At 41.2% G+C, this 13,407-nt stretch overlaps 1 protein-coding gene across 4 annotated transcripts in view; it reads left to right on the top strand.

The window, feature by feature from the left end:
• Nucleotides 1–1,214: 1,214 nt before the first annotated feature.
• COLGALT2 (collagen beta(1-O)galactosyltransferase 2) overlaps nt 1,215–13,407 on the top strand; it is a 31,501-nt gene continuing 19,308 nt past the window's right edge. For 2 of the 4 annotated variants that reach the window (XM_014537992.1, XM_014537998.1), the window contains exons 1-4: nt 1,215–1,325; nt 4,322–4,439; nt 5,369–5,503; nt 9,224–9,428. In XM_014537992.1, coding sequence (XP_014393478.1) covers nt 1,312–1,325; nt 4,322–4,439; nt 5,369–5,503; nt 9,224–9,428 — 472 coding nt within the window. In that variant the 5' untranslated portion in view covers nt 1,215–1,311. The remainder of the gene's footprint in view (nt 1,326–4,321; nt 4,440–5,368; nt 5,504–9,223; nt 9,429–13,407) is intronic. The other 2 variants (XM_014538008.1, XM_014538002.1) reach the window with 1 other exon arrangement.

Genomic DNA, 13,407 nt, shown 5'->3' with positions numbered 1-13,407 from the left:
TATTTACTTTATTCCCATTTGCACCATCTTCCACTGAAAGAGAATTCCTTGCAATTTCTATACTTTCCACAATATCAGGATTTCACAAACTACAGCCTGCAGACTAGCTGCCTGCTTTTGTAAATAAAGTTTTGGTTGGCATACAAGAATGCTCATTCCTTTTTGTGTGTTTATGATTGCTCTACTGCTACAATGGCAGAGGAAGTAGCTGGGACAGAGTGTATGGCCTGCAAGCCTAAATATTTACTCTGTAGCTCTTAAAGAAAAATCTTTGCCAGTGAATACAAACATATTCACTTCATTATATCTCTGATGTGAATTATATCCTTTAAAATTATAATTTTCATGCTTAATTTTTTATTTTTGGCCTGAATTCTACCTTATTTGATGTCAAGATTATAACCCCTGCTTTCCCTCTTTCTTTTCCAAGACTGGCATATCTCTTCATTTCTACCTGCTCTGACTTTGTTTTAGATGTGTATCTGATACACAGTATGAGTTTGCTTTGTGATACAATATGAAAATATTTTTGTTTGAATAGGCGAGCTAAGCACCTTTATAAGTGGATCAGTTTGTTACACCTTTCAAGGTAGAACAGAAATAAGCTTTGTATGCATTATTTGAAGGCTTTCGATGGCACTCTTTTTTTGTATAAGTGAAGTTAATCTAAAATGGATCTGTGAGGATACCTTAGATTTTGAGCTTTATACTGGGAACTGTTATGGTGGCTTTTCCTTCTATTGTATGTGATTAAAGAAGCACTGGCTAGAAATTTTGTTGTGGCCCTGCAAATGAACTTGAAATGAAAATGCAACTGAATTATTGCTTAAATTAAGGGTAATTGTTCGTGAAGTTAAAAGGCAGAGTTTATATCTTGGATAAATGAAAATTAAAGCAAACAGGAAGATTTCCAAGAAGAGTAATGAATTTACTGTAGCTTCTTAATTCATTTCATGCATATACCGTTTTAGTACAACCATTTACTCTGCTGTTGGCCGAGCCTTGTTTAAGAATCTAATGACACAGGATGATTTGAAGCAGTATCTCTTTCTCTTTAGGAATGTATTGTTCCGTTTGGACTGTGAGAGGATCGTTTTCATATGTACAGTTTTTAGAACTGGTCATTCTCCTGTCACTTAATCTGGGGTCTTTTGGCTTCCCCCCGCTTCCTTTGCATGGCATACCTGACCTCTGTTGTGCTTTCTCTCGTGCAGGGCAGCCACTGATCACAATGTGGATAACACAACAGAAATCCTCAGGGAGTGGCTGAAGAATGTACAGAGACTCTATCACTACGTGGAATGGAGGCCCATGGATGAGCCTGAGTGAGTAGCAAGAGGACATTCTGTGAACTCACTACGGACCCTTCCTCCCTTAACCAGTTCTCCAGCCATCCAGGCTTCCAGCCTTGGAGGCGCCTGTGACCTTTCTTTGTTTTTCATCTGCATCTCTAGTAAGTTTCTTCCTTTGGCAGATCTTTATCTTTCTCCCTTCCTCTTTACTCCAGCAGGTCCCAGCCAAGTTCCAGTTCTCATGAGTTCACCAGTAAATCACCATGGCGGTCTATGTTTTAAAATAGTGATAATATTTATTCACATTTTGAGTATGAACCTTTTCTACTTGAGGGGTCATAGTGAAAAATTTGTATATTTATATACACCTTGCTTTTTCACTTACCATATCTTGGTAATCATTCTATAGTTAAGTAGCTTCTTCATTATCTTTATGACTGCAAAGTATGCATTGTATGGAAATACCATAATTATATAATCAATCTCTTACTGATGGGCATTTAGATTATTTCTAATCTTAACCCAACCAATTTCTTAGGTGCTTCCATCTTCAAGTCATTCTACATATCTTGCTATCAAATCAATCTATCTAAAATACTAATGGGTTAGTTTTTCTGTTAAAAAGACTCCAGCCCTAACTGGTTTGGCTCAGTGGATAGAGTGTCCCTGCGGACTGAAGGGTCCCAGGTTCGATTCCAGTCAAGGGCAGGTTGCGGGGTTGCGGGCACACCCCCAGTAGGGGGGGTGCAGGAGGCAGCTGATCGATGTTTCTCTCTCATCGATGTTTCTAACTCTCTACCCCTCTGCCTTCCTCTCTGTAAAAAATCAATAAAATATATTTTTAAAAAAAAAGACTCCAGTGACTCTCACACTTAGCACCCATACCTATGCACCCACATTTCCTGATTCTTCTGCCCAAAAATGCCTGCTTTATCTAGAATGTTCCTTTTATTTTCAACCCCAAGCTTTTGCTGGTGTAGGTTTGTTCTCCTAGAAGACCCTTCTTTCTTTATAACCAATTGTTATCCCAAATCCCACCTCCTACCGAAAGCTGTTGCCAGTCATTCCAGTTACAGAGCTCTCTCTCTCTCTCAACACGTGTGTTGCTTATTTTTTCCATCATTCTTTTTGACACAACTGTACACTTCACGAACATAAACTATATAACCTGTGCATTTTTCCAAGTTTCTGAGTTCTTTGTTGGGGGCTAAAGTACACAAATTATATTTCCCCCAATGCAGTTTTTGGCAGGCACAAAATTAATACTTGTTGAACAAATGAGTGAATGAGTAAACATATTACTGTTGTACATATTCCCAAGGCTAATACAATTCCAGCTTACGGAACTGTACAAGTAGAATGAATTGAGTTGCCTATATTTTTGCCCAGGATAAGTCATTTATTGAAAGCCAAATTTGTATGCTAAGTGCCATTCCAGAACAAATTTTTGTCCTTCTAGTCTCTCTGTATATAATTCTTATGTTATATGTGTATGCATGTATATACACATATCTCAAATCCCAGCTTGTGATCTATATATCCAGCAACATTTAACTAGAAAATTTGAACACTATAAACATTTTTGAACACCCTTTTGGAGTCCCTTATAATGGAATTTGGCATCATTAGAATGGCCCTGAAAGACTTTATGTTCCTACCTTGGATCCTGGTAATTTTCTCTATAGCCAGTGTTTGACTAAATGTGTTGTACGCCAAGGTCAGTGTGAAAAATATTAGGAGAGGCATTTGGGAGGGGGGTGATGTATTCAGCAAAACAGGAATTGCACTGTTTTTCCTTGAAGCAATAATAGGGGAAGGCATCCCAGAGAATTCCTGTGCAGTACATAGTTTTATTCATCCTATTTGTATAGTTTTTGCGGTTTTTCATTCTCCAAGGCTCGTGTACTACCAGCACAGCTCTAAGAACTTGAAGTGGTGGCCAGTTTGGGCCACTGTGGCAATGTCAATGCCCATGCCAATTAGGAGTTTTCAGAAGGGTTCTCGAGGGCACAGCACCCATCGGCCTATGTGGCCATGTGAGAGCCTGAGGCCGGCCTTTCTGAGGATGCTGATGGAGATCCCAAGGACTATGCATTGCTCCATGACCTCCCTTCACCCGGGATACAGCCATGTGTTCGCTTCTGTGGCATCCTTTCCTGAGACTTGCCCAAGTAAATTAAACCTTTCTTTCTCCTGGGAAACTCACATTTTTATGCTACAAATTCCCAAATGTACCTGATGGCAAAAATGTATTTTAAGAAGTACCTAGGAACATGAGCGTTGGGGTTATGCCTGGGTTTAAATCCTGACTGTGCCCTTTATTAACTACATAGCATTAAGCAAATGGCTCAAACTGCTCTACACCAATTTCCTCATCTGTGAAACAGGGAGAATAGTAATACAGTTGGTGGGTCCCATATCTGCAATTCAACTAACAGTGTATCGAAAGTATTCAGAAAAAAAAATTATCATTTTTTGCTGGTGTGTGTACAGTGTAGTTAGGCCTACAATGCATCTATACTGATCATGTACAGACTTTTTCTAGTCATTATTCCCTAAACAATAAAGGATAACAACTATTTACATAGCATTTATATTGTTCTGTGTATTCAAAATAATCTTTAGAGAACATTTAAAATATACGGGACCATGTGTGCAAGTTATATGCAAATGCTTCACCATTTTATAGAAGGGACTTGAGCATCCACAGATGTTGGTAATCACGGGGGTCCTGAAACCAATACCTCTCGGATACTCAGACAATTCTACTTACCTAGTAGGGACTCGGTGGGTTCCCTTTAGAACCCACTGAACTATTTCACATAAAGATTCTTGTGTACGGTAAGCAGAAGTCCTTGCTCTCTCCTTGCTCCAGTTTCTTTATGTGTATGTGGGGATGATACTAACAAGAATAGTATCTACTTCAAGCGAGGGTGAGTGGAAGATTCAATGAGTTTCTACATAGTGCCTGGAATATATCGGCACTCAGTTATTAAAGCTACTACTACTATTATTTATTATTATTTTAGGTCTTATCCTGATGAAATTGGTCCAAAGCACTGGCCGGCCTCCCGGTTTGCCCACGTGATGAAGCTACGACAGGCAGCCCTTCGAACTGCGAGGGAAAAATGGTCAGACTACATTCTGGTAAAATCAGATGTTTGATTTCTTGACAACTGTTATCTAGAATATGTCCAGATCAGTTGTCCGAAAACTAGGACTGTGGGATCAAGTAAAACAATCTTATGTCTAGGCCCTACCTTCTCCACTTTTTAATAAAGGCACGGAGGAAATGTTGGGAATTTAATATTGAGATACCCGGATTTCATCTCAGACCCACTTCGGACATGCATTTTCAGTAAGCAAACAAGCTCTTGAATTATTCACTCACTTTCATAGAACAGGCATAAAGATCCAAATCTTTGTAGCTCATGGGAGATGCTGTAGGTAAAATAATATAGTCTTAATAACTTTTCAGAGGAATTAAATTAATTGTATAAAAAGAGATTCAAATGAACAGCTCTGAAACGCCATTCCATTTTGCTCCTGAGTGACTTGGGGAAATGGCACCTCTTTCTTGGCTTCCTAGTTGCTCCCCATGATGCTGGGCTCTCGTGGTGAATTTCCATCACTTCCATTAGAGGTTCCATCACTTCCGTTAGAACTGTGAGGTGGTCCAGAACGTGCTGGACTTGATGATCAGGAGTCAATATTTTGTTCCATCCTCATCCTCCATGAACCTCTCTTCACTAGAAAGGACGTCTTCTTAAGCAGCTACCGTTCCCATTTCCCTTTTGAATATTGTGGGTTGGGTCCTGGTTGCGTGTGTCCCCAGTGTGGTAACACCAATTCATTGCCTGGTGCCTTTTGCGGAGCTGAACATGTAGAAGTTAGACTAAGTGTGTTTAGTCTGAATGAAAGCCATCCTGTTGCAATGAACTCCCATAAGGAGAACATAGATAACTGGTGCCATATCTCATGAGCCAGCCTCCGTGATCCTCCGGAGGTGTTGGGTTACTCCTGAACCCATGACGACAAGTATATTTTCACCTGACTTTAGCCTTTTCTTTTCCTAGTTCATAGATGTTGACAACTTCCTGACTAATCCACAGACCCTCAACCTACTGATTGCCGAAAACAAAACCATCGTGGCCCCCATGCTGGAGTCTCGGGGCCTGTACTCCAATTTCTGGTGCGGAATCACACCTCAGGCAAGTCTTTGGCCAATGAGTGAAAGCTATGAGTTTTAACAAGGCGGCTCCGAGTCACCAGTAGCCCTATTAACCTTTTTCTCATTTCCTCCTTTGAAAGATGCATGCCATTTCAGAGCAAGCATTTTCAGGAAAGGAGATATATCCAGGTCCAATGCCACCACCCAGTGTGTGCTTCTGAATTAATGAATTATGAAGAAAACATTCTAGTGACTTTAGCATTAGAAGCTTAAATGAACCAATAAAGCTTGCTGGGATTTGTACTTTTTTTCTCTCTGACTCAGAGATTTTTTAAAAAATTTAATAGGTGGTGTGTTTGTTTTTTGTTTTGGTTTGGTTTTTTTTGTCATTAACACTATCATAAGAATACTATAGAAAAATTTAAAAATGAAGAAAGGTAAAAATATCATGTTAACCCCCACCACTCTAACATCATAGATAACAGTTTGCATGTCCTTAATAACTATATCAAGTGGCTATAGTGCAACTTAACCTTTCTCTTAGTTTAAAAACATTTAAGTTGTTTGCAACTTTTAACTATTATAAGGATCGTCATGATTAATATAATTTTTTGTATTTAATATTATTTCTTTAGAATAGCTTCTTAGAAGTGGAATTCCTTAGTCAAAGAGTATAAATATTTTTATGACCTTTGATATATGTTGCCAAATTTATTTCTAAAGAGATCCAATAATTAGAACTGCTATGGTAGCTTGTTTTTACAAAATTCATGTTAAAATCAGAATTCTTTTATTTCCATCACCTCTCTTTTCCACTGTAAAATCTTTAAAGTCTAGAGATCTGTTACAGTGAATGCTTACGGCTGGTTATAGTTTTACTCTTTAGTTAAATGCGAGAGATAAATTGATCAATGTCGAATGCTTACGGCTGGTTATAGTTTTACTCTTTAGTTAATAAATGCAAGAGATAAACTGATCAATGTCATATATATCAATATAGAATAAAGATGTGCTTAAGGAAAAATATATATATGTTAAATGTGGTCTCAGACCCAAGGGGCTACAATTGTGAGTCCCTCTTTTATATTTTGTTTGGTTTGGGGCCAAATGATAAATGTTTAATAACTGGCTCTCTGTGGGAGGAAAATCCTGATTGGTAACATTTGCCAGTTTTCGTGGTGTAAGTTACTCCCACCATGCAGACTACTTAAATGTTGTTTAAGCTAAGGGAAAGGTTAAGTAAATTGCAGTGTAGCTACTTGATGAGATAATTATTAAAAATATGCATAGCTGACATCTGCGGTTCTGTTAGATGGTGGCATTAACTTGATTTTTATTTTTACAGCTGTCAACATGTCAACTGGCTTGCACAGTTCCTGAAAACATAGCAGTCAGTGGCTCTAACACACTACTGGATGAGGCATTCCTCTTTCACTACAGTATTTCCCGCAGTCCCAAGAGGTTTCAGATGCATGTTATTAGCCACATCTCTTCTAGGGAAGCATTAAGTTCATATTTGTACAAGTCATTCAGTTCTTGGTCTGGAACGTTACTTAGGTGCACTTGAGTTCACACACTCTTAGTTAATGATCTGCAGTGTCTCGCGTGGCAGAATCACTCGGTTGTTTTTAATGAGTTATGCTGTGACATCAGCCATAAGGGTGGATTATTCTAGGGACTGCAGCCTCCAGGTTTCAATTATCTTCTTGTTTGCTTTCATCATGAAAAGCAAATAGGAGAAATTGCTCACTTATTTTGCACAATAAGAGTAAAAAACCTGGCCCCGGCTAGTGTGACTCAGTTGGAGCATCATCCTGTACACCAGAATGGTTTCGGGTTCAATTTCCAGTCAGGGCACATACCTAGGTTATGGGTTGGATCCCCTGGTCAGAGTACATGTGGGAAGCAACCAATCGATGTTTCTCACATTGATGTTTCCCTCTCTCCCTCCCACTTTAAAATCAATAACCATATTCTCAGGTGAGGATTTTTTTAAAATAAAAAATTTGAACACTTTAGGGACAATTCTAATTTTTACCCCTCTACTCTTGGCTGCCATCCCCAGTCAGGCTTCTGCTGGGGCAGTCAGTGACGCCATATGCTTCAGGCAGGCCCTGGTCTCCAGAGCATCCAAAACAAAGCGGCCCTGGTGTTGTTGTCTGGCCAGTGAACAAGAATTATTACCAACAACATTCAACTTATGTGGGGACAAAAGACACAGTTTTCACCTCTGCCTGTCTGCAGGAGGCATGTTAACTCCCTTTCTCTGCTCCCTTCCTCCCTGCCCCCGGGATATTCAGTGATTCATCATGATGATGACATTTCCAATCTTCTCATTCTGAGAATATTGTGCCTAAGTTGTCCAGAACTTTATATATGACATGCATTCTTAAAGACCAGCCTTCCCTTTATTCCTTGGGAAAAATGTTTTCAAGTTGAAGTATTAGGAGAACCCATGTTCTAACTTAAGGATATTAAGTGATCCTTCATTTAAAAGCTAAATGAAAAATTATACTACTAATAAAAAATTATACTACTAATAATACTCCCTATAATGGACCACAGTTTTCAAAGTATCTTCATAGACCTTAGTGCTTGTGATCCATTCTACGCCGTGTGAGAAGAAACTCAAAGAGATCAAACATGGGCTGAGATCAAACAGCTGGAAGATGGTTCAAGTAACGCTAAGCCTCACATCCTCTAAATTTCAATTTGCACGGCTTCAACCTTGCCACGTGGTCAGGGTTAGGGTTAGCTCAGCTGGAACACTCATCTAGACACTAAAGCAGCGGTTCTCAACCTGTGGGTCGCGAACAATGAAAATACATCCTGCATATCAGATATTTACATTACGATTCATAACAGTAGCAAAATTACAGTTATGAAGTAGCAACGAAAATAATTTTATGGTTGGGGGTCACCACAACATGAGGAACTGTATTAAAGGGTCGCGGTATAGGAAGGTTGAGAACCACTGCAAGGGATTGCCCGAGGCGTGAAAGAGGCTGCAATGCCTTGTGTGTGGGCCCTGACATCACAACAGAAAATGTGACCACAAAGTCAAGGGATTGGTTGCCCTGTGTGCTTGCCCACAAGGAACTTTCCAAAGGGGAATTCTTTTGAGCAGTGACAGCTCCACCAGAATATTGAATAAATAACTTCATAGAAAGAAGACCCTATTTCTATGTCTCAGTACTGCATGTTGAGTTAAAAATATTAACCAATGTAATGTAGCCATTTTAATAATAGCCAATGATGCTTTCTCAATGCCAACACTACTATAAGCACTCTGAATTGTTAAGGCATCCATCCCCATGGAGTGCAAAGGGCCGTCACTTCTGTTTTACAGATGAGGAACTAGGTTGAGTACTCTGACCAATACCTGTAGACAATAAGTAGCAAAGGTGGGATTTGAACTCAGGCCGGCAGACACCTTCATTGCTTGGCTTTGCCACATTTTCATACTCATGCTTCAATCATAAGTCAACATAAAATGTACTTCTATGGAATTATTAAATCAAGAGATAGGCTGAAACCAAAATTATTTCTGATAACAGGACCCTTTTAGTATTACTTAATCTGTAAATAGCAGTTCTTGAGCTCAATCCTAATTCTTAGGCCAAGATAAAAAGAGTGAAGGTGATTTGCTTGGGGACTTCACCCTAACTGGTGCTGACTTAGAAGGAATCGGCTGGCAGATGACCATGAAAGATGAAGTCTCAGATGAGAGAACATAGCCTCCCTGCTTGCTCTTTTGCAGGGCTTCTATAAACGGACCCCGGACTACCTTCAGATCAGAGAATGGAAGAGGATGGGCTGCTTTCCCGTCCCCATGGTCCACTCCACACTCCTGATTGACCTCAGGAAGGAAGCCTCTGACAAGCTCATGTTCTATCCCCCGCACCAGGACTACACCTGGACCTTCGATGACATCATCGTCTTCGCCTTCTCCAGCAGGCAAGCAGGTACTGTTGGTATTGGGTGGCACCGCCCCCAGGGAAACACTGCAAATAACCAGCCTTTTTGTTTTGTGTCTAAGGAAATAGGCTAACTCTGCAGGTAGTGTTAGAGGCAGTTGATTGCTGCAGTTCTCACCCCAGCACCCTCTGTGTTGCTGTCCCTGTGTGCACCAATGACCAAGAGCCCTTACCCAGAATCCACTCTTGTTACTGAGCAGTGGGAGGAGGGTGGTGGTGGTGGTAGCCAGGGGCAATTATTGGTTCTCTGTGGTGCTACTGCATTGCTTTGTCCATTGTAGGAGCCCTTTTATTAATCAGAAACTGTGACAAAGACCAAAACAACACTGGCAAAAAATAAATAAACCCAGACTTTAAAAATGGAAGATTATTTCTTCTTTAAAAAGTCTGAGCTGGTGCAGTTGCTCTAATCTACACATTTTCAGGGACCCAGGATCCTTCTCCATTGCTTCTCCACCCTCCATGAGGCATCATCCTTAATTGTATGATCCAAGATGTCTCATTACTAGGGATGCGTTCCAGCCATTGAGTGAAAACCAGAGAGGGACGGCAGTGTCTTCCCCTTGAAGGGTACTCATGAAAGTTGAACACGTCACTTCCATGCATAACCCATTAACCAGCACTTAGTCACAGGACAACACCTAGGGGGCTCAGAATGTTGTCTGTGCAGTCAAGAGCCCCATTCTCCTGCTCTAGAAGAAGGAGATAGTAGATTTGGGGTGTCAACCACAGTCCCCATCGAAGGTCAGGCAGAGCCGGACTTAAATCTTTCATGAACCACTAGGAAAGCATTTCCAGAGGCGAGTGTAAGTCTTTTAAAGAAGACAAGTCAGTAGGAATGTAAGTTATTTCTCTTGTGTCACCTGCACACGCCGTCAGGGAGGACGTAATTCACCAAAGCAGTTCAACAGGAAGATGCCCAAGTTCCTAAAGCAAAGTTTTATTCTCAGGACGGAAGCCAGGTCCCATTATCAATGAGCCAGAAATGTGTCCCTTAGCCACTAGCCAAAGTGAGTTTAGAAACCAGGCGGATGGTGAATAAACTCATCGTGCTGTAGACTTGGTAGGAATGAGAATATTTGGTGGGAATGTGGAAGGTTGGTTTTTTCCCCCTTGGCTGACAAGGCCATTGGGACTCCTTGGCCAGATGCAGGCATTTTTAGACCTGTGTCAAGGCAAAAGCAAGGTTCTTGTTCTCCTGTGGGTTGGACGTTTTCCTGAAGGTTCTATGTCAATGTTAATGAAACCGCTTCTTTCCTCCTGGTCTGTGATTGGCTCTGACCTCCCCAGGATGAGAAGCAGACGCAGGGCCTTCTCATTCCTTCTATTTGTGCCAGGCCCTTTGCTTCAGAGCTAGAAGTAAGGAAGTTCCAAGAAAGTGAACTGTGAACAGTTACAGTAACGATCCTCGCCTAACAGAGTCCCCTTTTACAGCATTGCACAAGGCATTATGGTGACCCAGGCGCTAAATTATGATGATAATTCTTTTAAACCAAGAACTGGATTTGTGGCTAGGAGAGCGACACAGGCTGGGAAGGAATTTGTCAGCTCTGCCCTTCGCTTGTCCTATTCACTCGGCCTTCATTCATGATTGGCCAGACTTCCCAAGGGTCCTCCCGGGACACTGAAAGCAGGTGCAGAGGCCCAAAGCTGCTTGGTGATTCCTCTCTTTGGGGAGACGAGAGGGAGAAAAGGAAGGTGAGGGGATCAGGGCTCTAGGCCTTCCTCTTGTGCCTAGCATTGTGTTAGGCTCTGTGTTTGGGGGAGATAGGACCTTTCCATGTGGAAACGTAAATATAGTTATGGAACAGTGAAAGCTGAGGGTCAGATGGGTGGTACAAACTGTGAACAGGCCAGGAGACAAGACAGAAAGAATGACTGTCATTTGGAGGAATGGAAAAGCTTCCCAGATGGTGGTGTGGTCCTAAGGTAGCCCTTTCACTTTCTTGAAGTATTTTCAGGAGAGACGTGAATGCAGCCATCGAGTATTTCTGGGCTCTTCCATTCTTAGATCCAAAGCAAAGCACTTCCCTTTCCCCCTGAAAGAGTCTTGATGAAGGATGATATGATTCTTTTGTTCTCACTCTTGTGAAGCTCCCTGGCTGTGCTTCATCCATTGGAGCATCATTTTTTAACTGTCAAGAAGGAAATAAAGGGTCTGTGTGTCCCAGTTAGGACCATCTAGCCACAAACCTTGATCCTTACTCTTTAAGCTTGGACTTCAGGCATCACCACATTTGGGTGATGAGTGAAAGGGTCAGACCAAGTGCGCCTGGGCCCTGGGGTGTGGCTGCCCATCTAGCCCAAGAAGAGAGCACAGGGGTCATAGGCAAGTCTCTGTGGCTGTAATGAGGGCAGGGTCAAGAGTTCACTTCCCATTGTGGCCAGTGATCTGGGTCTGTATCATGGCCACGGGAACCATCTTTGGCACCAGCCAGTCATCTTTCAGTGTCAAAAGAGGCAAGATGTGGGTGATCTTCCTCCTGCACATCATTGGTAGTGACCAAAAGTGCCCCCATGTGCAGGGATGGCAATCTGTGGTTACTGGTTCTGAGGCTCGGCTTCCAAATTCTGGGTGGATAAAGAGGCTCAGTGACCAAAAGTGCCCCCATGTGCAGGGATGGCAATCCTGTGTGGTTACTGGTTCTGAGGCTCGACTTCCAAATTCTGGGTGGATAAAGAGGCTTGGCATTGGCCTTTAGGGACAGAGGTTTGGCACTAATGACTTACTGTATGACCTTGGGCCAATCATAACCTCTCTGACTTTTCATCAGAATAAAGATAAGTATATCAATTTACAATATTAAGGTACTATGTGAGTATAAGAAAATGATGGATATCTCCATAAGGTAAGTAGGTACAGTCCTTTAAGGTGCAGTGTCAAAGAGAATTTTGTTTTCCCAGAAGCAGCTTTCACTGAGAGTACCAGATTCCTTCATAGACTTTATCTAGTTATCAACACTCTTCCTTTTGAAATTTAACCCTTAATTGTCTAAAACTCATGTTAGAATGGTGACATTTTTTTTCCATAGCTAAGTACGTCTGCATTCATTTCTTTCTTCCTTCCTTCCTTCCTTCCTTCCTTCCTTCCTTCCTTCCTTTCTTTCTTTCTTTCTTTCTTTCTTTCTTTCTTTCTTTCTTTCTTTCTTTCTTTCTTTCTTTTTTCTTTCTTTCTTTTTACAGTTTACATTCAACATTATTTAGTTTCGGGTGCCCACCATGGTGGTTAGACAATCATCTACTTTACAAAGTGTTCCTCCTGATATTTCCAGTACCCAACCAGCAGCATACATAGTTATTACAATATTATTGACTATATTCCCTATGCCGAGCTTTACATCCCTGTGACTGTTTTGTAACTACCAATTTGTTCTTCTCAATCCCTTCACCTTTTTCGCCCAGTCCCCCAAACCCCCTCTACTCTGGCAAACATCAGTCTGTTCCCTGTGTCTATAAGTCTGTTTCTATTTTGTTTATTTATTTTGTTCTTTAAATTCCACATATAAGTGAGATCATATGGTATTTGTCTTTCTCTGACTGACTTATTTCACTTAGCATAATACCTTCTAGGTCCATCCATAGTGTTGCAAATGGTAAGATTTCATTCTTTTTCATGGCTGAGTAATAGTCCATTATATACATCTACCACAGCTTTTTTATCCACTTGTCTATTGATGGACACTTGGGCTGTTTCCATAGCTTGGCTATTGTAAATAACACTGCAGTAAACATAGGGATGAGATTATTATTTTGAATTAGTGTTTTAGGTTTCTAGAATGGTCCGATTTATCTGCTGTTCTTATTGGTGACAATGCCTGGCCTGGAGCCTCTGATACACTCTAATCTGAGTGGTACCACAACTGTCACCCTGGGACCCTCTTCTCTTCTCTTCTTCATTGACTGTCCTCTACTGTGTCCCATCTTCCTTGTTGTTTGTAATCCTCCTCCACCTCTCTTCCCCCCCCCC

This window comes from Myotis brandtii, unplaced genomic scaffold (assembly GCF_000412655.1).
Source record: "Myotis brandtii unplaced genomic scaffold, ASM41265v1 scaffold104, whole genome shotgun sequence".
In the NCBI taxonomy this organism is placed as follows: domain Eukaryota; kingdom Metazoa; phylum Chordata; class Mammalia; order Chiroptera; family Vespertilionidae; genus Myotis; species Myotis brandtii.
Note: the sequence above shows the minus strand (reverse complement) of the source record. Positions and strands in the feature narration are given on the sequence as shown.